Source organism: Erithacus rubecula, assembly GCF_903797595.1.
Source record: "Erithacus rubecula genome assembly, chromosome: 3".
Lineage (NCBI taxonomy): Eukaryota > Metazoa > Chordata > Aves > Passeriformes > Muscicapidae > Erithacus > Erithacus rubecula.
The window spans coordinates 15,068,105-15,093,740 of record NC_136689.1 but is presented as its reverse complement, the minus strand read 5'-3'; the positions used below and the strand labels follow the sequence as shown (position 1 = coordinate 15,093,740).

At 39.6% G+C, this 25,636-nt stretch overlaps 2 protein-coding genes across 9 annotated transcripts in view; one reads left to right on the top strand and one right to left on the bottom strand.

The window, feature by feature from the left end:
• Positions 1–11,034: 11,034 nt before the first annotated feature.
• LOC306799098 (microtubule nucleation factor SSNA1-like) lies at positions 11,035–14,106 on the bottom strand. Of its 6 annotated transcripts, XM_079299650.1 has the most exons (3): positions 13,065–13,539; positions 12,915–12,964; positions 11,035–12,646 (listed from the first exon to the last, which is right to left on the bottom strand). In XM_079299650.1, exon 3 carries the CDS (start codon positions 12,603–12,605, stop codon positions 12,261–12,263), a length of 345 nt encoding a protein of 114 aa, XP_079155776.1. In that variant the 5' UTR covers positions 12,606–12,646; positions 12,915–12,964; positions 13,065–13,539; the 3' UTR covers positions 11,035–12,260. The 6 variants fall into 6 exon arrangements, with proteins under 6 accessions (XP_079155776.1, XP_079155778.1, XP_079155774.1 ...); XM_079299652.1 differs by lacking the exons at positions 12,915–12,964; positions 13,065–13,539 and adding an exon at positions 13,974–14,106; XM_079299648.1 differs by lacking the exons at positions 12,915–12,964; positions 13,065–13,539 and adding an exon at positions 13,851–13,990.
• A 166-nt stretch (positions 14,107–14,272) lies between these two features.
• Positions 14,273–25,636, top strand: part of WAC (WW domain containing adaptor with coiled-coil) — a 54,949-nt gene continuing 43,585 nt past the window's right edge. For 2 of the 3 annotated variants that reach the window (XM_079299631.1, XM_079299629.1), the window contains exons 1-3: positions 14,273–14,408; positions 14,546–14,582; positions 15,967–16,162. In XM_079299631.1, the coding sequence (XP_079155757.1) occupies positions 14,368–14,408; positions 14,546–14,582; positions 15,967–16,162 (274 nt within the window). In that variant the 5' untranslated portion in view covers positions 14,273–14,367. The remainder of the gene's footprint in view (positions 14,409–14,545; positions 14,583–15,966; positions 16,163–25,636) is intronic. The other variant, XM_079299630.1, reaches the window with a different exon arrangement.

Here is a 25,636-nt window from a genome sequence, read left to right as displayed (position 1 = left end):
TGTCCCTTAAAAAAATGGGTTCCCCTTCATGCTTTGCATGTAAGCTTTTTTTTTTTTTTGTGCAACAAAATCTTAGATTATTTACTACATAAATCTGGAGCTGAGGCTTTAAACAAACCACAAAGATTTATTGTAAAAATAAGAAAGCCAAAATTATGTGCAGCCCTACTCATTGTTGTCTATATTTTTGTCATGTTTCCCCTATTGTCCCCTCTTTATGATGATTGAAACAAATCATTCAGGTCTAGATTGAATATTATGACACCCACAAAGCCTCCTTACTATTGTTTGGGCCAAATTAAAAGCATTTGTCAAAAGTAATTGTGGAATGGCATCAAAATTCATGTTCATTTTGCCAAGAATTCAATTATTTCTATTGTGATAGATTTCTCTTCATGTTAGACACTAAGTTCATATGTTACTACAAAAAAAAAAAAAAAATTGAAAAATTATACAATTCTGGCAATTCTTCTGACATTCTCCTCTCGGAAGAATTCCTCTGGTTGTTGTCAGTTGCTTATTCTCTCTTGACCACAGTTAGTTTTATTAAAATGTCTTCATCCTGCCCTTTATACAGCATACTTACTTCTATCTTTAGCTTCAGTCTGATAAATTTTTCCATTTCTAAATCACATCTTCAGTCTTCAGCTAGATGTCGTGATGATATTTCTGGCTTTTGATTCCAAAGCAAGCTCAACAAGTACCACAAACCCCTTCTGCTCAGACATCTTCCCATTTACCTTTCCTGCATTCTCTTGCAGGGAATAAATACACCATAACAACTCTTTGGAGATGCCTTACAGCCTCTTTCAGCCCTGAAATTGCTCATTCCTCTGAGATTCCCGATTCTGGGAACCATCACGTCAGGTTGGGACTTCTGGAGGAAGCCAGGCCATGTATTGTTGCCACATGCTCTCTCTCCCAGAAGTCAGCAGCCCTCCTTCCCCTGGCATCCCATAGGGCTTCCAGCTCTGCTGGCCTGGAAGCTCCAGAATTCCATCTCCAAACCACACCTTGTTCCCTGATACCCTCAGATCACACCAAAGCTGGATTAAATGGGGCTTCCCTGACAGTTCTCAGTAGTCCATAATGACTGTGGAAAGCTGGGTGTAGTTGCTAAAGGTACTAAGAGAGAATTTAAACACACATGTACAGAAAGTCAGTTATGTCCTACAGCCACAGATTATGGGTGCCTTGCATCTGTTATACTGAAATATAACATGGTGTGACATTTTCAATAGGACTTCGACCATGACCAGCTTCAGGCACTGAGAAAGACACACATCAAGCCAAGCACGAAGTGTGAGACTTGGTTAAATAATGGGAAAGATTTACAATTATTTATATTTGAATTTCTGAGCCTTTTTACTTGCTTCTGTGCTTTCAGTCTTTTCTTTACAAGAAACAGAGATGTAACTTCAGAGGGTAGGAGGAAGAAAGACAAAGAAAATGCCCTGCTTCCAGGAGCCAGGCCTTTGAGAAATGCATGCAGAATCCTGAATCTTAAAAACCAGAGCAACAGCAAGAAGAGCACAAAACCCACTAACTTTCAGTGTGTCTTGTAGCATAAAATTCTCATGCACCTATTAAATTCTCATTAATTATCTCAAAACTCCAGAATTATAAAATTATATTTTCTAACCTTCTATGCTCCTATACAGGCCACAGAACAAGAATCAAAAGTTTACATTTTGAAATCCAGTAACACTGTACAACTACTTCAGTTAGTTTAAGGGGATTTGTGCTCCTGCTAATGAGATTATTTTAATTATAGGTTACATCACAGCTTCCCAATATAACAATCTCAGTGTAGCAGAGGTAGCATCAAATAGCTCATGCAGATATTATTTATTTAAATGACACTTAGACCTGGTACTTAGGGACATGGTTTAGTGGTGGGCTTCGCATTTCTGGGTTAGTGGTTGGACTTGACCATCTGGGAGATTCTTTCCAATTTAAATGGTTCTATGGCTTTTGATACCTCTTTAGAACATTTGGCCGTGCTCTCCCAACACACAACCAGATGCAGAAGTTATTTGAAACAAAGGCAACTTCCATGTGAGGCAATAGGCACGTTTTAATTTAAATCTGAAAAGTCAAGCTACACTTCCCAATTGTCTGGCTGCTTCTGACTTTGCCAACACCTGAAACTATAAAATACTTATCAGCTAATCTAAGTTGGAAGGTCATCTTAATGTCTGAGAACCAAGTCTCATTCCAGCTACATCAGTGTGATAACACATGTAGTAACACATGGCATAGTAAGCCATGGAAAAAACCTTTCACTTAGAGTTATAGGTAAATGTCATACCTAACCCAGTAACAACATACTTATCTAAATAATATATAATATGTATATATATGTGCAATAAAAGTAACAATGTATACTGCTTTAATAAGTTTATCTAAAATTAGAAAAGGAATTTTAGGCTGAAAGGTCTGACACCAAAAATTCATATTTTGGACAAGCAGTACCTGCAGTCAAGAAACAGCACATATAGTGAAGTAACTGAAGTATAAAAGGTCTGCAATAACAAGCAAACACAACATTTTGTTGTTTCTCTTTTCATACAATGGCTACTTGCCTTTAGAAATTGTATTATGAAAATTTTTTCAAGAAAAAAATAAATAAAGCTCCCATGGAGCAGCTTTAGCTGCCTCCTATGCGGAACCAGTTTTTCTTGAAGCAAATTATCCCATTTATTATTATTCAAAAGAAAATTCTTACTCAGCCCAGTAATGATGTAGGAGGGAGCAAGTTAAAAGAAAGAAAAGCCCTCTCAGTTGCTACTCTTGGAGGCAGCCCTGTTTGATTTAGACCACTGCCAGCAGTTTTGTCCTTTTGTGTTTCTCCTTGGCTTTGATGGAGGCCAATACCAGATACTGCCCTGCCCCAGGTTCTTCCACTACATTATCAGAAGTTTGTCCTTTCTTTGTCAGAAATGAAATTATGTGCTCTGATAAAATAGTGCCTGATCGGGAGGAGCCACTGTGTCACCAAGACTTTGCTATCAGTAAATAAAAATGGAAACCTTGATGCAAACCAGCAGAACTTTAGCTAGTGTGAAAATAACTGAGTTACTGTCCTCGTTCAAAAACTATTTGCGTTTGGTCACCCCAGACAGTAGAAAAACCAACTGTTCCCTGAAACACTGTAAAGGTCTGTGCAGACACTGCTGGTGCCCAGAGACTTCACAGCATGCAGACTTTTAATTGCCTCTCCTTCCTCTCTGCACACAAAGGCATCTGCAATGTTTATCTCTAGCACATCTTAGTGGGGAATAGATTAGGCTGTAAAACAGAGCAGGATTGCAAAGAAAATTGCTGAATATGTACAATGCCTTGACATAACTTTGTCCAAGCAGCCTTATTGTGCCATACTCCACTTTGCCTTAGCACATATTTAATTTGCAACACAGGTCACACTTAGAGCTTTGAAGACAACACAGGTGACCTATAATAGCTTCCTCAATGAGATCATTATCTGCACTCTTCTTTTTCCTCTTTCCAATTTCAAGTTAAAATCTTTTCTCAAACACAAAGCAAACATTTCTGGAACAAACTCACATCACTCTGAACACAGCCTTAATACTAATTAAATTACAGCATCTCATATAGGCTTTTATCTGCAGAAGATTGTATTATTTATCCTCAATGGCAAACAAAATAAACTTCTGTTCTTTAATCTCCATAGTGTATCAGGAAAATTCCCATCCATCCATTGCTTTGACCTACACCCTTTTTTTTAGGGTGAAACTCAGATCAGGTTTCTGTTTTTTCTCTGGACTATAATATTATCACCCCATCCAACCATGACTTTTGGGACACTACCAAATTGAATGTAATCTGTTTATCTTTGTAAACAATTTTCCCAAGTGTGCCAGTACATGCCTGGACAACATCAAGGTACTGAAAGTATCTCTGACCCATCACAGGTCAGAAGAGCAGCATGTTTCTGGTCAGCAGCTTGGGATAACTGAAAACATGGTAAACAAGGAGTAGGAAATACAGGCAAAAAAAGCTGTTGCAGGAGAAGATGAAGATAGTGCTACAAATGAGGGCTTACGTGAAAACAGGACTGTTAAGGCAATTGAAAAAAAACAGTGTACACAAACTCATACAAGTTGTTAATGTCCTACCTGTTTAAATTGTCTTTTCTAATGGCATAACACTGAAGCACCAGTCAGCTTTCTACCAAGACCCCTCTATACTTAACACAGTGCTAAGTGTATTTATATACACATTATATATGAATATTGCTGTCAGGTTCCACCTGTCCTACATTAAAGTAGTTCTTAATCCAAATTCATACAGCCAGCTTCTTTTCACTATAGAAGAGCCCCATCCATCCAGATACCCAGAGTTCCTCACTTGCCATACTGCTTCAACCCATTAACCCCAAACAAGCTGTGGTGGAATAGGGTTGCCTGTGATATACATCAAGGAGCCTCCATGCCTAAAAAACCTGGTGGTCTAACATGGACTAGTACAAGGTAATAAGCAGCCTGATAAAACAATAGGGTCTATAAAGGCAAGGTATTTGAAAAAGCTTAGACTTTGAAAGGTAATTAATTAGCAACTATCATTAAAAGATCTCTCTGCTCCTCTGCCCCACCTCCTACAGTCAGGATCCAAAGCAGGGGCTCAGAAAGAGCAGGTCTGGAAAGTGAGAATGGCTATTCAGAAGTTGGGATACCTTGTAATGCAGTGTCTGTCTACAGAGAAAGGAGGAACACATTTAAACATCATCATCATGCTGCATGCAATGTGGAGAAAGCAACAGCAAAAAGTGTACTCTACATCTACCCCTTCCCCCAACACACAGGTTGAGAATGCATAATCCTCTCTGTTTATGTCAAAACACCAAACAGGACATGAATCCCTGGGAAACAGTCCAAGTCAGAGCATGCAATTGAGGCTGAAAAACGAAAGCCTCTATTCCCAGATCTGTCCCTTATTTGGGGCAGATTACTAGTGTGTGTCACTGTCAATCAAGGGATAAAGATATTAACATTTTCTGTAAGGTACTATGTGACCAGTTCATTGGAAGCACTTGCTTATATATCCTATATAAATATATATATTCATATATGCGCCATTTTTAAACACTTTCAGAAACCAGCATGGCATAAAACCAAATCTTGTTTCAGTTAAATTGCTGCTGTAGAGGTAGTTTCCTTCTGACATTCTCCAAGAAAACATTCTCACATGCACACCATGAATGTGTATGGCAGAGTTCCACAGAGGCTTCAATGGAATACTTAATTAAAAAACAAACAAACAAAAAACCGAAAGCACATTCCAAACTGAGCAAGCAGCACATTTAAACTAAGAGAAGCCACACAGTTTGCAACTTGACTGAAGAATTGAGACTGCATTTGACCAAGAACTTTGTGTACTACACAGTGACTACCAACAACTTACAGGCTTGTGGGCTTCAGTGGAACATGGGCATCTGCATTTTTGGTCACAGGTATTTGAACTTGAACAACCTGAATCTAAAGCAAGAACAATTTAGGCTTCAGAGAAAAACCACTAAAGTGTACAGTATTTTAAATATCCTTCTCATAGAATCATGTCACAAAGTCATGTGTCACTAAGATGAACAATTCCCTGAGGTTCGAGAACAGGAACAGGTCACACTTTTCTAACAACTCCAGTGACTCCAGAGTGTATCAGATTTCCTAGATGTGTCCACAGGGTCAACTGCTTCTTGGCAGAGCAAAACAATCCTCACTGAGCCCAGCTCTGCAGCAGCTGCACTGCTTCCAGCTGCACCTGAGATCCTGCATTTAAGGATAACCTGGGTGCAACTGGGTATCACAGTCCCTGTGACTGACAGCAGGGGCTGGGCTTTCTTTTTTTCAGCTTGCTTCAGTGAACCTTACAACAGAACTATGACCATTCCAACCACATCATTTGAATTCTCACATCCCTTTACCATGGACAAGGCTAACAAGGATGCTGCTCTCTACTAAAAAGGCAGCTCATCTTTCGCCCCATGTTCACTGGAGTATCCATTCCACTCACACTAGCAAAAATACTTGAGGAAGAATCTGTATTTAACAAAAAGTACCTTGGGTTCATGACTTACAGCAATTAATCTCACTTATAACAAGGCAGTGAGCAGCACAAATGTCTAGCAGGATTTCTATTATGGAACAACTGCAAAACCATGTAAGAATTGCTGCCAGTGTTTTGTTTTAAACACCTGACAGTGTATGATTCAGCCCTGAATACTAACTGTATTAAAAAAAATTCAAAAGACAAACTCTCTCATGCTGATATTCAACTTAAAGTGCTCTTACTGTATAAGGAAAAAGACGTTTAAAAAAAAAAAGAAGTGTAAGCTTGCAGAATATGAAGAGGATTGTTTTTGTCAGGAATTAACAGACATGCCCCATCAGAATAAGCATCCAAGTTGTATCAACTTGTTAATAAACATATAACAACAAATAGTACTTTCATCTATTTCTGAATACAGAGAGAGATTTGAAAGCCTTTAGGAAAGAAACAGGTTACTTTTTTACTATGTTTAATTAAATCAACTACATGTTTTTTTTAAAAAAGGAAATTACAAATTTGTCATGGACTATGATGCAAATAATTTTCTAGAAGTGTTCCCATATATATCATATCAATGGAAAACCTCAAACCAACTATGGGAGCTCTGACTAAAGCAAGAGAACGTACACATATGAAGTTTAAAAAATAGCACCTGTGAAGATTTAGCTTCAAAATGCTCTGTGACCAGTCTATTAGGTTTTATAATTTTAAACATTTTTCAATGTAGGTGTCAAAAATTGTTCAGTCTCTTGCATTGTTTTATAGTCTTTAACCCTCCTGTGGTCTTGATTTAGGCTGGCCAGGAAACTGTGTGTCTATTTCACACAAGAGAGTAAACAAGAACACTCAGCACTGCTCTAAATCCTTCAGGACCAAATACACACATTCTGTACTCAAGTGCTGCTCAGGCTGAGAGGAGAAACTCCATTAAACTTCACAGGCCCTGAAGCCAGGTTAAGAGAAACAAGCTCCCATCACAGTCAGTGGAATCACAATCAATCCCAGCTCCAGAGCATGACTGCCAGGACTTTTCTAAAATGCCTTTTCTCAAACATGATCTCTGTCTACATGTGCTTGTTTTCCTCTAATATGGATGAATCCTATTCTAAAAGTAACATTTTCCCATTTCTGACATTCAGATTAAGCATACTTACAAATAATATCAGCTTTGTATTGGGTCAGAAACAATGGGTGTGCTATAATCAAAATGCATTTATTTTACATTGCTTTTTTCCATTGTGCTGTTAAATAAGATACCCAAGTTTGTACACAAAACCCAAGATTTACAAATTTTCTGTAGTAGTTACTGCAGCATATCCACAGTCTTGCACAAATAGACAAAAAACCCTGCAAATTGTTCCACCCCACAAAATCTTGTAAAACTACTTTTGAAAACACTATAAAACCGAAGTGTTCTACTAGCCTCAATTCCACTAACATTTTATTTTTCTCAATACAGACCACAGCACTGAACTACTTTTCACACAAACCCACAAGCTAAACCTATGAATGACCATATAGCTCCTATTTCTGCAAGCTTGAACCTCTCTTTAATCAACATCTAGCATGCAAGCAGCTGGGTTTTACAGCTAGATAGTGAACCAAACTTCATCTGAAACCAACTGAGTCAGACAACCATCAAGGACTACTCTGGAGCATCTAATAAAATCCCTGACATATTTGTAAGTAGTTCAGGGGCAAAGAACAAAAAATGCACCCCAAGTTTAAAACAGGCATAGAACAGACACCCAAGAAGTGGCCATGGTGCCTGACTCAACTCCAGTAAAGCAATAAACACTGACAAATCCATTGGTGCACAAATTAAATCAAAGGTTAGTCTGTCCTAACCCAAAAGAGAAAAAAGAAAATATTTACATCTATATTTAAAACCACACACATACATTAAAGCTAAAAGAGGACTCTGATTTTAGGAAAAACTTGCCTATTCATCCATTAAGAAAACCACCAACACACACAAATAAATCAACACTAAAGTATTTATTAATACTTCTTTGCTCGTTCCTGAAAAGGAAACTTTAAAAGTAAAATAAATTATAAAAAATAACTTTTGTCTACTTCTTGCATAAAACCCCAAGAATCTAGGATCTACTCCAAGTTGAAGTAACTGCCATAAGCTACACCTTATCACTCAAACCTCTCCCAACAAGCAAAATCATCTAAGGAGCAATAGATATTGGTCTTCTGCACACGACTCATCTGTATGATGAACTGCAGACATTTGATCCTTTGGCTAACATTTTTCACAATGTTCTTGTTATAGAATTAACAGCACCTTGTTCCAGTTTAGCTTAATCCACTTAATCAATTTGGAGAGGAATACACTTGTACCCCAAGACCTAGATGGAATTGATTCTCAATTCTGGAACAGCAATCCAAGATCCAGTCACCTGGGTTTAGACTACAGCTTGCCTCACTGTCTGACTGTACAGTTCTTTGGGTATTTGAAGATGCCTAGTCTTCTGGTCTGAAGAATTCTTACCCAAGGAAACACATCTCTTGCATTCACCAAGAGCCAAAAACCTGCCAATCCGCTGCCTAAACTCTCCAAAGTCCATCTGACATACAGAACACAACAAATACACACAGAATTTGTTCTTCATAAACTGAGCAGTTTAGTGAGGACTGTTCATAGGAGAGGAACCAGGACAGGAAACAACAGCACTGCATCCTGTGTTGGCCTGGCAGCACACTTACCCAGCAAACAGAAGGCTCAGATTCCACAGCCTCCTGTTAGAATGGAAAGAAATCAAAGACAGCAAGAGAAAACACAAATTGCCTCTTTTGCTGACTGTCAGTGGGCTTAAAGAAGGGGTAGAAAGTCCAGAGTTCAGATGATGCTCAGATGATTTCTAGAATTTGGTTTATTGGGTAACAAGAACTGTAGACAGTAGCTCAGAAGAAGTACTTGGAGTAGACAGAAATGAGGAGAAACTCCCACCTCTTTATCTATCATACCCTCTCATGCTTCATATCAATACTTTCTATTTATTACCTACCCTTAAAATTAGAGTGAAGCCCCAGTCCACTCACCTCCATTTCTGTAAGGTTATTGACAGAAATAGTATGTGGAAGGTATCTGAACTGCAGGGTAACACCTCCAAAACGAGACTATTATGGGGTGTGAATGGCTGCTGGCATAAGCACTTCACTCAGTGGCTCCTATAATCAATTCCACACAGAAAATTACTTACACTTCAATATACCACCCACAAGCAGTTTATTTGGTAACTGCCAAAATCTCTTCAGTTTACTTGCAAGGAGTCAACAGTCAAATGTTTTGAAAAAACTTGATCACACAACAGTGTGGTGTTTTAAATGGGCACATTTTCAAGAAGCATTACTACGAAAGCAGGGAATCATCAGACCCCTTCCAGTTATGCTGTTATCTGGAAACCAGGTAAAGGTGCCTTTACATAAACTCAGGATCTTAGACCAACGCTTTAGATGCATTTCACTGAATCTCTGAATCAGGCACAGGCAGGACTTTCAATAACTGTCTCCTCGCATACTAGTAAGATAAATAAGGTACAGACATCCAACACAGTAGTTTAGATTAGGAACCCAGCTTTTGTCACTAAGGCTCCTAGACTGTGAGCACTCCAGTGAAGCATCACGTTCAACTCAGAGAGACATAATTCAATATAAAAATTAAATTAGGAATAAACATGATACTTTAAACTTATGACCTGCCTTATTCCAGGTAAACTTTCTGTTTCAGGTTATCCCTGCAGAGCTGCTGCCATCTGCAAACTATCATTTCTCTTCCAGCAATACTTTGGACGAACTTAGTCTGCATGTCTTCTGAACAAAGTGAAGCTGTTTAACAAAAGTTATTCATGTCAAGATTTATAGTGTCTGAAACAGCAATGAAAAAGGTTACCACTTGAATAAAAGGGTTCATTTGGGTCAATATAGAATACAATGCTAAACACTATTTTTGAGTAGCAACTCTACAGGTGCACAATGACTACCACACTTTGGAGTTATTCTAAAAATAGGCAAGCCCTAGAGATTTCTTATTTCTCTCCACTTTTAAATGTGAATTTAAATGGAAATTTTTCATTGGGATCACTGAATGGAATTCTAGCAACATTTCAACTTTCTATTTGAATGTTGGGAGGCCCCAGTATGAGCGTAAGTACTAGACAACAGTTACATTTTTCCCTTAGTTTTGTAAAAAAAATTTAGAACAGCTCCAATTATTTAGCTTTGACACTAACACCTACAACTAGACCTAATAATGGCTATGAAGTAGATTTTAAAATCTTAGAAGGCTTCTCTTAAAGTTTCTTTAGTTTTATTAGCTCAGAACAAGAGGCATTATTTATGATTAAGGCAAACAAACCTGTTTGTTTTGTTTATTGGCATATACTAGAAATACTAGAAGTTAACTGTACTGTTCTCTGTAAAAGAGCTTTCTATTATATGAATTGTATTTCAGAATTTCGAGTTCCAGTGCAGCTAATAGGAAGCAGCAGTTTACACTTGCAACTCAAAGTTCTTGCTCTTTAGTTAGTACTCTTCCTGAGTCTTCTTACTTTGCTGTAAATCAATTACTACTACCAGTCTAAGGACAGGCAGATTGTCAAAAAACATCCTGTTAAATAGATCACTTTTTTTGCTACTAAAAATAGCAAAATTTTTGTGTTTCACTTCGACATAAACAAGGTGGTCCTGAGTGCTGCAGCACTACAACAGCAATACTCCCGAGGTGATGCAATTGTATCACCTCTGCATTACCCACTGGCTTCCCCAGAGGGAAACCCCTAGAAGTGCCATACAAGTAAACTGTGATCAGCTCAGTCACACTCACCCCTGATGCAGCTTGGCAACCAGAGGAACAGAAAACTTGCTCCCTGTTATTGGTGAAGAGCTATTACCAGAACTATTCACATCTCCATTCTCTCTATACGTGCACCTGAGAGACACACCACTGTCAAGGGAGGAGATTTCAATCGCACTTCTTTCAATTTAATTAATTAGCACTGAATGAAGATTTTACTACAAAACACAGCTTAAAAAGTTACTGCTGTAATACACAAATAAACAGGACAAAATGCATGTGTACATACACACACTGCTGAGAGAGATTCCTGTTGAACAGAGAAGTTCAGCAGAAACAAAAACAGCATTAAATTGAAATTTATGCCATGCTGTTATGCCATCCCTGATCTCTAAACTAAGTTCAATTTTAATGCCCTCTGTAAGAATGGCTGATAGCTGCAAACCACTTCTCATTTTCTTCTTTCACCTTTCATTTGTATTTCTTTTCGCATAATTTCAGGATGCTCATTATTCTCCACAATCTTATTACAATTATTTAATGTATCAGTATAGAGCTAAAAGGCACTAACAAGGCTTCCAGAAATTCTATTACTGGTTTTTAGCCAGGATTATCTTCTTTGGTCTTGTATTTACCTCTGTATTTTTAACTGGACCTCAGTGGTTTCTAGTGGCTACTGATACATTTTTCTTACACCCAAGAGAATTACTGGTCCAAGTGTTCATGGTGTAGCTGTCTGTGCACTTGCACCAAACCTGACTTTTACTACAGTGTTTCTAAACAAGGCTTTGAACCTTGAAGATGCATGAACCACATACAGTGTTAAATTTTAAGCCTCAATGCCCTGCATTACTCCTGATTTCTCACCTCATCCCGCTATTATTCAAGCAGGGGATTATTGTAAATGGGGCTATCTTTGTGCATGCATTAGACAGAATTCCAAGCTCCTACAGAAAGCTAAATAGCTCATTCTCACTTGGTCCCAACAGTAAAGCCTGAGCCTTCATAAAGTGAAAATAAGTAGTATCTGATTGATTTGCATTCACTAGTTATCAAAGAAAAATTTACTGGGAGCCATCTGAAGTCAAACAATAAAACATGCCTTTTTTCTAAGCTTTGAAATATCATGATGTCAAAACTGACAGTCTTCCAACTGACTGCCTCAACTACCTCTCTGCTAATTTTTGTAGTGTTCAATTAAGTAGATTTTTTAAAGCAAAATGACAACTTTATTTAATCTATTTTCTAGTGCATTTGAAAATAATAAAGCATACAGAGAGTCTGAAAGAAAATCCCTCTCTGCTTATACTGTGTCTGTAAGGTTGCATGGTTGACCATGTTTCTCACCTAGTGGAATTTTACCACTGCAGAGTCCAAACATTTGATTGTTTCACGTTACATTCATTTTCAGATCTGGTGAATGCTTTAAGCTTCCCACTTCCTTCTTCAGGACATTAAGTAAAGTTCTAGAGCTATCCAAAATCTTCATGTAAGCAGCTTCAGTTTCAGCAAGTATTTTATCAAGCTCATTCCGTGAAGCCACCTTATGGGCCAGGTTTTCACATACACACTCCAGCTGTTCACTGAGGACTTGGATTTCATGCTGGAGTTTACTCTTTTCCTCTTCTGCTTGCTGGATTTGCTTGTTCAGTTCTTCTTTTTGCATACATAAATCTTCAATGCATTTCACTAGTTCATTATTGTAACCCTGAAGAACAGCTCCCTGCTGAGTCATCCTGCACTCACTCCCTGAAGTCCCCTTTCAGCAACGGCCTTCTGCACGCCAATTAACAGAAAACAAACAGAAAAAATCTGTAAGAGTGTTGCCATGAATTATGGTTCACTAGTACGTATGGAGCCACAGGGCAAGGTTCTCTGTTTAAAGTTAACATGGTCACTCTGACATGTGCCTCATCTCATCCCTTTTCAAGAATGGGACAGAACAAAATTTGGCATGTGCTCTTAAACCTTTAGTGAAAACTGCTGGCTCCTGTAACATGTCATGGCAATGGCATCAAATTATTTATGATATGTTTAATAATACCTTCATATAATCCCGAATGCAGAATGCTTTGTACCTCCAATTTCGAGGGCCTGGTCAGAAATAAGAAAAATTACAGGATCACAGAATGGTTAGGGTTGGAAGGGACTTCTGGAGATCATCCAGTCCAACGCCCTGGCAAGACAGGGTCACCTGGAACACCCAAGTGGATTCTGAATGCCTCCGCAGTGGGAGACTCCACGCCCTTCCCGAGCATCCTATTCCAGCGCCTTTCCACCCTCAACACGAAGATGTTCTTCCTCATACTGAGGATAAACTTCTCGTGTTTTAGCTTATGGCCATGGCTCCGCATCCCTGAGGAGCTCAGCAAGCACAGACAACAGCAGGGACTCTTCGCGACACGGCGAGCGCCCGGAGCTCCGCGAACACTGGGGTGACCCGAAGGCGGGTACCGGGGCCAGGACGAGCCTCTCGCCGCCGCTCACAGCCCCGCGGACACAGCGGGGCCACGGCCCGAACGCGCGCCCGCCGACCCAGGGACATTTTAACGCCCTCCTCGCCGCCGAGCGCGGCCCCGCGGAACACGCGCCGCGCACAAAATGGCTCCTGCCGCTATATCGAGTGCCCGGGCGGAAGGGGAGGAGGGGGTAGGTAAGAGGAGACGTTCCCATTCCTACCTCCCCCCGCAATTCCCTCTATTGCCCCCACCTGCCTGGCAGGATCGCGATTCCTCCTCCCCACCGAGGGAGCGGCTCCGCCACCGAGGCCGCGCTGCCCTCGGCTAACCGGCCCCGCGCGCCCGCCAACGGCCGCGTCGGCCCGTGAGGGGTCACGGAAACACCCGAGCGTTTCCGAACGCGACGCCGCCCTGACGGCCGCGTGGAAACGTCTCTCCGGAAAAACGCGATGTTTTCCGAAGACAGGTAGCGCTCGGGAGAATGGGCCGAGGCGGGAGGGGCAGGGAGGGCCGAGCGTTACGGAAGTGGCCGATGTTTGCCGAAGGGAGGGACTGAAGGGCGTCGTGCTCGACGGAGGCAGCCGATGTTTGCCGAAGGGAGGGGCTGAGGGGCGTCGGGCTCGGCGGACGCAGCCGATGTTTACCGAAGGCAGAGTCGCCCGAGAGCAAAGGGGACAGAGGGGACGGAGCGCGTCGGAAAGAGCCGGAAAGAGCCGACGTTGACCGAGCGCGGCGTCGCCCGAGTTCCCCGGATGTAGTTGGAGCGGCGGCGGCGGCGGCGGGCGCGGCGGGGGGAGGCGGTGGCCGAGTCGGTGCTCCCGGTGTGTCTCAGCGCGCGCGGGGCCGAGCTGCCGGCGTCTCCCCTCTCGAGGCGATGGGCCCGTGAGCGCCGCTCCAGCCGAGCTGCCCGAGCCGCCCCCTTCCCCCGCCCCTGCCCCCGGAGCGCTGCCGCCCCCGCCTCCCCCTTCGGCGCCTGTGGCCCGGCCGCGGCCGTGCCCTCCTGGTCCCCTCACCCTCACACACACAGGCCGGGCATTGATGGTAATGTATGCGAGGAAACAGCAGAGACTCAGTGATGGGTAAATTCAAACCCCCCCCTTTACCCCCCCCGGCCCCGCGGGGCCGCCTCCCCCCCCTCCGCCATGTTCGGCCCGGCCGCGGGCCGGTAACGGGCGCTCGCTAACGCCTTTCTCTCTTTCTCTCGCTCTCTCCTCAGCTGTCACGACCGCAGGGGGGACTCGCAGCCCTACCAGGTACCGCCGGGCCGGGAGGAGGAGCAGGGGAGGCGGGGGGGGTGCTACTCCAGCGGAGGCTCCGGCGGCCGCCGCAGGCCGCGGTGCCGCGGCCGCCCCGGTCCGGCCCCTGGCGGCGCTCTGGGCCCGGGGCCGCGGCACGGGGAGGCGGCGGCGGCCCGGGCTCGGCGAGCGGGGCCCGCAGCTCGGCCGAGGCCTAGGGAGCCGGGGCGGGCAGAAGCGGCCTAGTGGAACCCGTGCGGGGCTCGGGCCTGGGAGTCGAGGAGGGTGCGAGGGGTGGGAGAGGGAGCCGGGGTCACCTACGGTGGAGTGGAGATCCAGGAGAGGTAAATGTTTTTCTACTAAAAACAAAAGGGGTCTTGTTCTTCCGCCCCCCCACCCCTTCCCCAAAGTCCTTTCTTCTCCCCAAAACTGCTGCTGTGGGCTGTAACCTGAGCAGGGCACGGGTTTAGACCCTGACCAACTTGGGGTTGCAAGTGAGGCTTAATTTCTGCAGTTGCCAGCTGCTGGGCTCGTTCAGAAACCATCAAATCCTTGAGTTAGCGACAACAGCCTCAATTTCTGTAAAGTGGATACTGCACTTTGCTGTGTCTGCTGAAAAAACCCAATTGTCGAGGTTTGAGTCTGTGGAAAGCTGTATGTTGTGATATTGCTCTCTGTAGGCCTTGAATTGAATTGTTTTACTGCATTTCTGTGTATTTCAATCACTGAAGTGCTGTACAGCGGTCCAAGGCAGCTGTCAGTGACAGTTCACGTAAATGTAAACACCAGCCATTCAGGAATTCATGCTGCAAAACCAAGCAGGTCAAAGTGAGACAGAACATGTAATTTTTGGTAAAAACTTGAGAACGAGTCATTGCGTTATATGTTTTGGCCCCCTAGAATTGTTTTTTTAATTGCACCTGTTTACAGGAATGTTAGAACTGAGAAAAAATCACAAAAGTTCAAGGTAATGGTGGAACTGAATGGTATTGACTAGAGTGTGGAGAAAATATTTCAAGTTTACACTAATTCAGTGTAGCTTTAAGTTTGTTTTCCTGATAACAAGTGGAGACTAGTTCTTCTCCCAAAAGTACAGAAGAACTGTAGCCCATTTATTGCTGAAAGCCTGTAGTCCATCAGTGAAAAGAAACTAGGTTCTTCTTAACAGCAAGTGTTACATTGAAGGTAATAGTGGGAGAAAGTGGTTTGAGTTCTAATTACAGAACTTGTTGCTTTAATGTAGGTAATTAAAACTAGGAAGACTAATGCTGGTTTTTTTAGCAGAAAATGAAATGAAATCAAAATTAATTAACTTTTAAAAATACTTTTGCAAGAGAAGAAAAAAAAAATCCCAAAACTTCATATCTAATGTGAATGCCTATTTTCTTGTGATCTGTTACAGGCTCTTAAGTACTCATCCAAGAGTCACCCCAGTGGTGGTGATCACCGTCATGACAAGATGCGAGACACCACAGATCCTTCACCACCAAATAAAATGCTGCGGCGCTCTGACAGCCCTGAGAACAAATACGGTGACAGCACAGGGCACAGTAAAGCAAAAAGTGTGCATACTCACAGAGTTAGAGAGAGGGATGGTGGTGAGTTACCTTTCACAGACTTTTACTTTTGCAATCACTAATTTCTCATTCAAATTAGCCGTTATCACTCAGGTGATGTCTTAAACTAAATGTGCCTTGTACTCAGCTAGGTTGACTGAAGCCAAAATGGGAATTTAATTGGAAATAGTCATTGAGACATTGTAATGCCTATTAGTTTTCTGGTTTTTTTACAAGATATGGTAGTTTTCCTTATAGCCCCAAAGATTAAAAAACCCCTTGTTTTTATTATTTTAACTAGTATGTCTCATTTATTTAGACATACTGCAACGTTTGATAACATTAGTTTTCTGGATTTTTCATTAGCAATAAATATTGGCTGTTTGGGATCCTTTTTAGTAGCTTTGTGTATTGTGGTGCTGTACAGTGTAGGTACATGCTCCATAGACCAAACCCCATCAGAAATGAAAAAAGCTTCTTTGTGTTTAGCTGCTATGTAGAACTTTTAATAGATGACCAAAGGTAGCAGATACTAGAACCTTTCTTGACAGGAGCTTTAAGAAGTGTGTTCGCAGTCAAGTCAGCCTCCTGTGTTTTTTACATGTTTATAAACAGTAGTAATATCCCCAATATTTTTTAACAGATCTTAGGAAAAAAGTAGGATTATCCAAGTAATAAATAGTGTTAGGTAACAAACTACCAGAGTTTAGAAAATTGCAGTTACTGTCTGAATTTGAAAAGGTTCTTTGGTTTTGTTAATTGGTCTTTGTGTCAAGGTACAAGGTGAAGTATTGAAGTAGAGAACTTGGAGCTTTAAATCAGTGCTTCTTTATTCTGTATGAAGCTAAAAAAATTCTGATGTGAATACACATTGCTGCACTAGTTTTACTTGATATAATAGTGAAATAAAATATGTATCTTTCAAGTGCCTTTTTAGGAAATACTAGGTCCACACCAAAAAAGTGTTCTTGTTACCCAATTATTCTTATAAATCCTTACTTGTTTTTCCTTCTTTGACTTAATGCAGAGGCCTTGTGGACTACTGTTAGTGTCATAGAAGTGTGTAGATTATAAAAACATGCCTCTTCTGTTAATACACTGATTTTCATTGAATCTGATAATAATTGAAAGTGTAGTAATCTCAGAATTATATACATGTGCAGTGCCCATGCTTTTCTGTGCTACTTTTCTGGATACAGAAGTGTCCTCTTTTATTTCCTGTTCACCTATCCAAAGATATTACATACACATACTCCTGCAACTCTACTTAGTTTTGCTACAGTCAGTAATTTTTTCTGCTTGAGCAGAGCTGCATTTAGTGGATCATGCATATATGAAAACATCTGGAGGATGAGGCTCTATGTGGGGAGTGCATTTGCTTATTTGTTGGAAGTTTTGTAAGATAGGAAAGGCGTTCTGAAGTTCTTACAGGGTCCAGCTGGATTTAATAGCTGGGGAATGGTCTGAAGCATGTATGCATGCAGTCAGGATGGAGAAAAATCAATTATTTGTAGTTTTGTAAAAAAATAAGCAACCATTCCACTGTACCTTCTCCTAGTTGTTAAGACAGTGGAAAGTTTCATTTATTCTGATCTGAAAGCAGATGTTTTCACATCATGTGTTAACAGACTGGAAGAAGGAAGTAGTCTTCAACAGTCTGAGGGAAATTACTAATTTTAAAAGTTGAACATTTGTACTGTTTAATGTAAATAAGTGATTTTTTTTTTGTGTGTGTCATTAGTAAGGTTGATTTGGCCACAGTTTTACCCAAACAACCAAAACATTTTCATTCAAAACAACCAAAATTAGGTTAAATCCTGTGTACTGTATGCAGTAAAGCTGAGCAGATGTGGGCAAAAGGATATCAATTTGTCTTTGATGTGCTGAATATTTCTGTGAATTGAAGGTAGGTGTTAAAATACAGGTGAAATGCTGTAGTGTAATAGACATTTGCATATTGCTAATATGTTAAAGACAAAATAATTTACCGTTTTCTCTGTCTGTTGAATTACACTGAAGGGCTGCTATTGCTATAGTATTCCCTTAGTTTTGGTATTAGAGACATAGAATGGAAAAAAGAAAAACATTACAGAAGTGCTCACATTTTTCATCTAAGCCTTTATCTAACTGAAGAGTATTAATTGGCTTTGATATTACTATAATTGTCTGTCTTGTTTTCTTTTTGCATTCTTTATAGAGGAGGAAAGAAGTTGAATGGTTTTTATTTTTTGTAATTGCTGTGTATTATTTTAAAATTGGTGCTGCTTGATTTGAATCTACTATAGGTTCCTTCCTGGAGCAACTACTACTACTACTACTGCCTTTCTGTGATCTAGCTGAATTTAACAAAGCAAATGTTGTTAAAATATCTCTAGTATTTATTTTCCTAAAGTGCGTTAAAGTCCCAAACAATCTCTTCTTCTCTCATACTTTAGAAAACAAAATAGGACATGAACTCAGAATATTACTACTGACCATAAGGCCAATTTAACTTGATCTCTCCCTCTCAACTCAATGTTTAGAGAGAACTCTTTTACATCTTATTTTAGCTCTGAAGGGAAACAGGAAGATTCAGTGGTGTAGCATGACTGATTCAGTCATGGCTGGTTCATGTTTTTGTGGTAAATGTGGAATGTCATTTAAATGTCACTTCAAGATTTAAGTGTACACATTTAAAATGCTAGAGCAGGAATTGATTGAAAATTCATTAGTCAAAAATGGTAGAACCACCTCCTATTAGTATCTTTAGTATTTTAGTGTTTAAAAGTATTTTTTATAACAACTTATTTTTGTAATATTCATGGCCGAATCTTTTGTAGAATTGTAATCCATGGTGAGAAATTCACTTCAGTTTAAAACACGTTTTAGAATGTGTTACGGGTAAGCCTCCATACTGATACAGTGCAAACAAAGCATTTTTCAAAGTTGCTTACTGCATGGTTTCTGTGGAAAGAGACTGTGTACAGAGACAGTCGTTCTCTGGAGAGAGACTTGCAAGTTTACCTTGGACTAAACACGGTGGAGTAATTGCAAGTTTTTGTCACATCCCTGGTTTCCTAAGAGCACTTGTGCATCCAGCATATCAAAAAACTGCCTTAACTTTGTTCTTGCTTTCAGGTCCCTGTGCATGGAGGCATTGTTTCTGTGTGCAAGTGTTTAAAACATAATGAACAGCTTCCCCCCCTCAGTGCATCTCTTATTTATAGGTCAGCTGCTATAGGCAAGTTGTGGGTTTGAAGAGATTAGGGGGTCTTATGAGACCAGCTCAAGTGTGAAGTTTCTTAACAGTAACAAATAGGGACTTAAAGCCAGCATTGTTTATGGGGAATAGAACTGTGAAGGGCCTTGTAGATATGGAAAAATGTTTCCATTAAAGAAAAAGGGAAATAAAAAGATTTGAGAGCTGTCATGCTTGAGGATGGAAAGCTGTTGTAAGTCTTTTAAAATGCGTGAAGAATGAGATACTGGTGTACAGGAAAGAAAATAAAGAGGCTAGATAAGTAGGGTAGCTTTGGGAATAATGTAAGGGACATATATGGATGTAAATATATGTAATTTAACCATAAAAATGTGAGATGCAGCCCTTTTTATAAAAAAGGGCAAAGGGTTTTTCTACTTAATTGTATGGAGCAGAATTATCCTCTAAGATACACAGTAGAACTATAAAAAAAAGGTTCATTCATTTAAGCCACCTGTACTCAATTGTTTCTTATTGTGAAGAAAAAACTGCATGTTTCACTACATTTATGTTTAAGGGACTTTGAAACTATGCTTCATGCCATGATCTTACTGAATTGCTTATATTAACAACTGGAGAGTGTAAATGTACATAGCATGAAATATTCTGTTGAATTGTGTGCTATTTTAGAGTGTAGACTCTTCTAATGAAATTCGATTATAACTTGTGATGTTTAAATTCCAAATTATAATTGTAGCTTTGTGACTGATTTTTTTTTTCTTGTGAGTTTTTGGTTCGTTTTTTTTTTCTTTTGAATTGACAATTAAGAACATTTGTCAGTAACAGTTCTAAGATTAATACAGTTCTAAGATTAAAAATCTTACTGCTATTACAGGCTGAATGAGATGTTTTAAATAATGAGTTCCTATTTTTACCAAAGTGATGATGGGAGCTTCTGTGATTCTTTGTTGGCTTGCTTTGTTTCCACTGGTTCCTGAAGGAGTTCAGAGTCCTCATAGCAAAGGGATAGCAAACAGCCCTAAACAGAGAAGTGTGTTAGGTTCCTGTGCTAACAGCCCTGGCAGTAGAGGGGAACTGCAGATTAAATTGTTCTGATCATTGGCCAGTGAAACAAACAATGGATGGGTGTTAGGGCAGCTGCAAGAGAATGGAAGATGCTCAGGCAATGGGCCTTGTAAAGAGGAAATTGCAGGCTAGGAAAGAGGCAAGTCTGAGAGTAATGGAACATAGTGAAGGATTCAGGAAGAAGCTGGAGTAGATTCCATCTGTATAGTTAGTATTAACTACTGTTGATGCTAAAGTAATTATTCATTACTATGAAAACCATTTCTTCTCTAACTATATGGTCAAAGCTGGGATGAGAGAAGTCTGATCACAAAGGAGATTAAGTTCTCCATGAAACATGCTTTGAATATCCCCCAACAGCCAAGTGTAGATTTAGTGATTAACTTCACTGTTCCTTGAATATTGGCTGTTTGGATGGCTTTAAAGAAGGTGGGAGTTGGTGGCTGGTTTGTTTTTCAAGAAAAATAGAATTGCTTCCAGGATCATTCGTCTTTTACAAGCTTTTCTTTGGATTTAAAAAAATTGGGAAAAATAAGTTTGTATTTTCTGATATTTATAAAAGTGCTCTTTTAAATGTTATTCATTCTACTGCCTTCAGACAGGGCTTTAATTTTAAGATTGCTTTCAGATTTAGAACTTGTAGATAGAAAGTAGCTTTCCACTTAATCAGTGGATTTGGCAATATTTCTGAGGTGAGTTTTTGCAGGATCAGTTGCATAGACATTTTTAGTCTTATTCTTGTGAGGATCTCTAGTGGAAAAGAAATTGAAAAGTACGTGCTCATAGAATTGCAGTAAAAGATACGACTTGTGTTTGTACTTTTTAAATCTAGAGGTTTAGAATGTTAATATTGAAAATGACTTTTGAAAAGTACCTGCAAAGCGTGCTTTAAACTAGCACAACCCCCTAATTTTATATTATTTATATTAGGTAAGAATTGCGGTATTAATTTGATGGTATTAAATGTTAAGTCTTTATTCATGTAGGTGGATGGAGTCCTCTGTTTCTCTTAATGAAGTTCAAGTATCTGGTGTAGGTTGCTAGAGTAAAGATGTATTAGTGTGAGACTTGATCTGAAATGAAGGCTGCATCAAATGTTAATAAACAGTGCTACTTGTTTGTAACCTGTTGATGCACCTGCTTCCTAAACTCTGTTGCTAATAGGACTATGATATTGGGAATCTTCACTTACTGTTTTTACATTCTTTTATATGTGAGAGTATAGAATTCAGATCTGTAAACAGGTCCTCTGAAGGTTTCAATTTCTGTTTAAGCAAATATATATCTTAATTTTAAGAATTCATTTGATTGTAAATGTAGTATGTTCAAGTCATTCTGCCTGCTGGATGTGGTAAGCTTTTGTACATAAGCATATTATGCTTCAGAAAAGAGAAAATAACTGGCAATATATGATTTGGTTGGTTTTGGTATGTAAATTAATCAGAAGGAATGCTTTTTACTTAGCATCATACTTTAACATATGCTGCTTGCCTGACTTTACAGAAATTGAATATACCGTTTAATAAACTCGGTTTTTTGGGTTGCTTTTCTGAAGATGAAAAGAATTAATGGAAACTATTAGTTTCTGATAAGCTGCCTGCTACTAGGCTGTAGTTAAGATAGCAATTTTTAAATTTTGTAACGTTTTGTGCTACATTCCCCAATGGCCCCCTTTAGAACTACTCCTTAACTGTACTTTGGGTTATGGCTGCTTTCTAAGACAAACACTGTTTATTGACAGTTTGCATTTGTTTTCCTGGCCATTTCTACCCATTCAGTGTAAAGTATCCAGTAAGCCAAGTACCACTGAAGCTGGGCAGAACTTGGAAGAGAATACTCCGCATATGTTTTGGCTGAGAGGGAGATGGTGCTGTAATAACTGTGCTGTGAATAATAGTAATTTAATGGCACCAACTTGCATTTGTTTACAAAGTCAGGCTTTAGGCAATTTCATGGGCTTTTTAAGGGAAAAACCTATTGCTGTACAGAGAGATCAGTCCCTGTGTAGCTCTTCAGTAAGGATTGTTTTTGTTTTTCTCCCTACTTTCAAGCTTGTGAAATGCGATGTGTATTCTCAGGCACAGCAGTTGTACTTGCCTGCTAACTGAAAGCACACTGATGGAATAGTATTCAAGAATAATCACAGAGTGGGTCAGGTTGGAAGGGGCCACAGTGGGTCTGGTCCAAGCTCCCTGCTCAGGCAGGGTCATCCTAGAGCACATGGCACAGGATTGTGTCCAGATGGTTCTTGAATCTTTCCAGTGATAGAGACTCCACGACCACCCTGGGCAGCTTGCTCCAGTGCTTGGTCACTCTCACCGTAGAGTTGTTCTTCCTCATATTAAGGTGGAACTTCCTGCAGCCACAGTTTGTGCCCCATTTCTTCTTGACCTATTGTTTTGGCACTGCTGAGAAGAGCCTGGATCCATCTTCTCACACCCTCCATTCAGTAGACAGTGATGAGGGTCCCCCTTGGTATGTCCAGTTGGAAAGTCTGTCCTTCAGGTCACTGCAAAGGAGATAAATTTTTGAGCGGATGACTGACAAGAGACTTCACTCTTTTTACCAGATGTGGTAAGAGATGTCTGTTAAGCTTTTGTGGCCTTGACTTACCTTTCCATGCAGGCAGCAATGCTACATTGTGTTTGAAATTAATGAAATATGAGGCCTAGAGACCTGTTATTAGGCCCTGTAGTACTCTGGAATAATCTCTTCCTTAATGTGACTGTTGTTACAAAGGAGACTTGCAGAGGAAGTCTGTCAAAGTTAAATGGAATTTTTTTGCAACGTTAAGACATAACTTGTTTTGTTTCTACAGCAGAGGTATGATAAAAATGCTAATACCCTCTTTTTGTCATCACTCAAAAACAGAGACGTAAAACAGTTTCCAAGTTCTCCATGACAAAGAAAAGGCAGCCTTAAATACGAACAGTGAGCTAAATGAGCTAAAATTCCCTATGTCTGAGGGACAGCAGTAATCTTCAAAAGGTCTTTTTTTGGTCTGAACTTTTATCATTACTTTTCTGATACCTATCAATATAATTTCTCTGACCTACTATATATATTTAGGCATGTCAGGCTTTCTCAAAATACTTTTAGGAAGCAGGTTTATAGTTCCAGCTACATCCCAGCTACACAGATTAGTTCCTCTGCAATGGTTTCCCAGATCTCTTTAATATTATGCTTTATGTCCTCCGGAGCAACAGTCTTCCTTAGTATTTTTCTAGGTTTGTTACCGACTTTGTTGGAGCAGCAGAGTTATCAATTATCCATGTCTATCAGTAGCAAAAACAAGTAAAGGAAATTATGGCCTGTTCTTCTCATCTCATTTTTATGTTTCAAACATACCTTTTCACTCCCAAATGTGGAAAACCCACAAAGAGTTTTTTTTAATTAAGGTATATAATAAGTAATGCACACTTGTACATAAACACCACAATAGGTAACATGCTCCATCTGTTTTTTTTTCCTGCTTTATTTGTTTCACATAATTATGTTCTGGATGCTGGTGTGTTCATGCCAGCTGTGCCCCTTGAATAACATAGGGAGGAGTTTAGATCTCATCTAGTTAAGTCATTCGAGTAGATTCCTCACTCAGACACCTGCTGCTGACAGATTATCACAGACTTAATTTTAAAATCTCTTCATTTGAAAGAATGCTATTTCTGCTTGCTTTAATACAGGAAATTGCTATACTCTTCAAATTCAAGTAGTATAAAGTTCACCTCTTACCAGCTAGACACTGTTGATAATAACAATTGCAGTTTTTGTATAGTCCTTTTGAGAGTGTTTACTTGAATAGAGAAATAAAATGAGACACTTAGGCAATCAAAATATTGTAAAGTAGGTTTTGAGCTTGTAAACATAACTGCAGCTTTTGTGAAGAGGATTATTTTCCTATAGTAAGTTAGTTCCAGGAAAGAGCAGTTGAATTTTATGTATGTATTTAAGAATTTCTTAATGAAGAGAGGTTCATTGTCTTGTCACCTATTGTGCTTTAGATGCTTGAAAGGGAACCCTGTTGCAAAATATCTTTGTTAAGCAGAGCTAAGCTTTGCTAAGCTGAGCTGGCCCAGCCTGACATAAAGCTGTGAATCTGTTGTTTTTTTTTTTAAACCACAACACTGTATATATTAATTCTTGGTTCAATCCTTGCTTGCCATCTTTGCTTCCTCCCAGAGTTGTGGGCCAGCATTCCTTTATTAGTGAAAAACTTCTATGTGACACAAAGTAATCAAGTAATTTGACTTGCCTTTTTTTTTAGTATTACTAGCATCTCTTCTTTTCAAAAACAATTCCCAACTGAAAATTAAATAAGCATGGAATTAAAATTATACTTGTTGCATATCTATAGTGTAATAAATATACATGTGGCATAGCATGTTCAGAAGTGAAAATGTATTTTGTCTAAACCTAATAATTTCTCAAGTTACGTAAAAGTATATTGACCAACTGCTGCTTTAATACTAGATATTTTCAAGTTAGGGTTCTCATTTTTGGTGAAGTAGTAAGATGTCTGGGAAAAAAAGAATAATCTTTAGAAAACAAAAATACTCCAGAATTCTTTATAGGTAGATCAGTCAATATCTAAATTTTAGGTGAAATAATGCTTTTTCTGTTTTATTGATACATGAACATTGCTGTAGTCGTAGAAGAAAAGGAAGTTCTCTCCAAATAGCAAATACTCATAGCATTGCAGGAATGATCTGGCGTTGGAGGTTGGTTCTTCTGTTGTGTTTGATGTATTTTAAGATACAAATTTGAAATAATCTGACTTACTGTTTCTACAGTGGTTTTTTTTGCCTTATTTTAATGTGGTTAGGTATTGATTCTGCCACACCTTTCTGATTAAGGATATAAGTGTGTTATATGTGTGGCTAACCTTTTTGCAGGGTTGCAATAATGTTTTGTAACAGAGACTCCTTTTGTTTTAATACTTCTGTAGCACCATATACTTGTTAAATTGCTGATTCTCAATGATGCATGCTCAGTTGAAATAAAGGAAACTTAAGATGGGATGAAGTTCATAAGCATGGCGTTACTTATGTGCATAAAAACTTCTAGCTTCACTTTCTTTGTTCTAAGCCTAGTGATGGGAACATTCAATTCAAGTTCATTTGTAAGTAATATTGCATTCACAGGGTCTTCAGTTTAACCTTCTTTGTTCTGAAGAGGCTAACCTCAAAGAGTTGCTAAACAACCTGGCCTTGTTCTTAGTTAACCTTATTTTTGCTCAGCTGATTTTATTAGGG

Coding starts and splice junctions, on each gene's coding strand:
- LOC306799098 (XM_079299652.1), bottom strand. CDS start 12,605: ATGACTCAGCAGGGAGCTGTTCTTCAGGGTTACAATAATGAACTAGTG.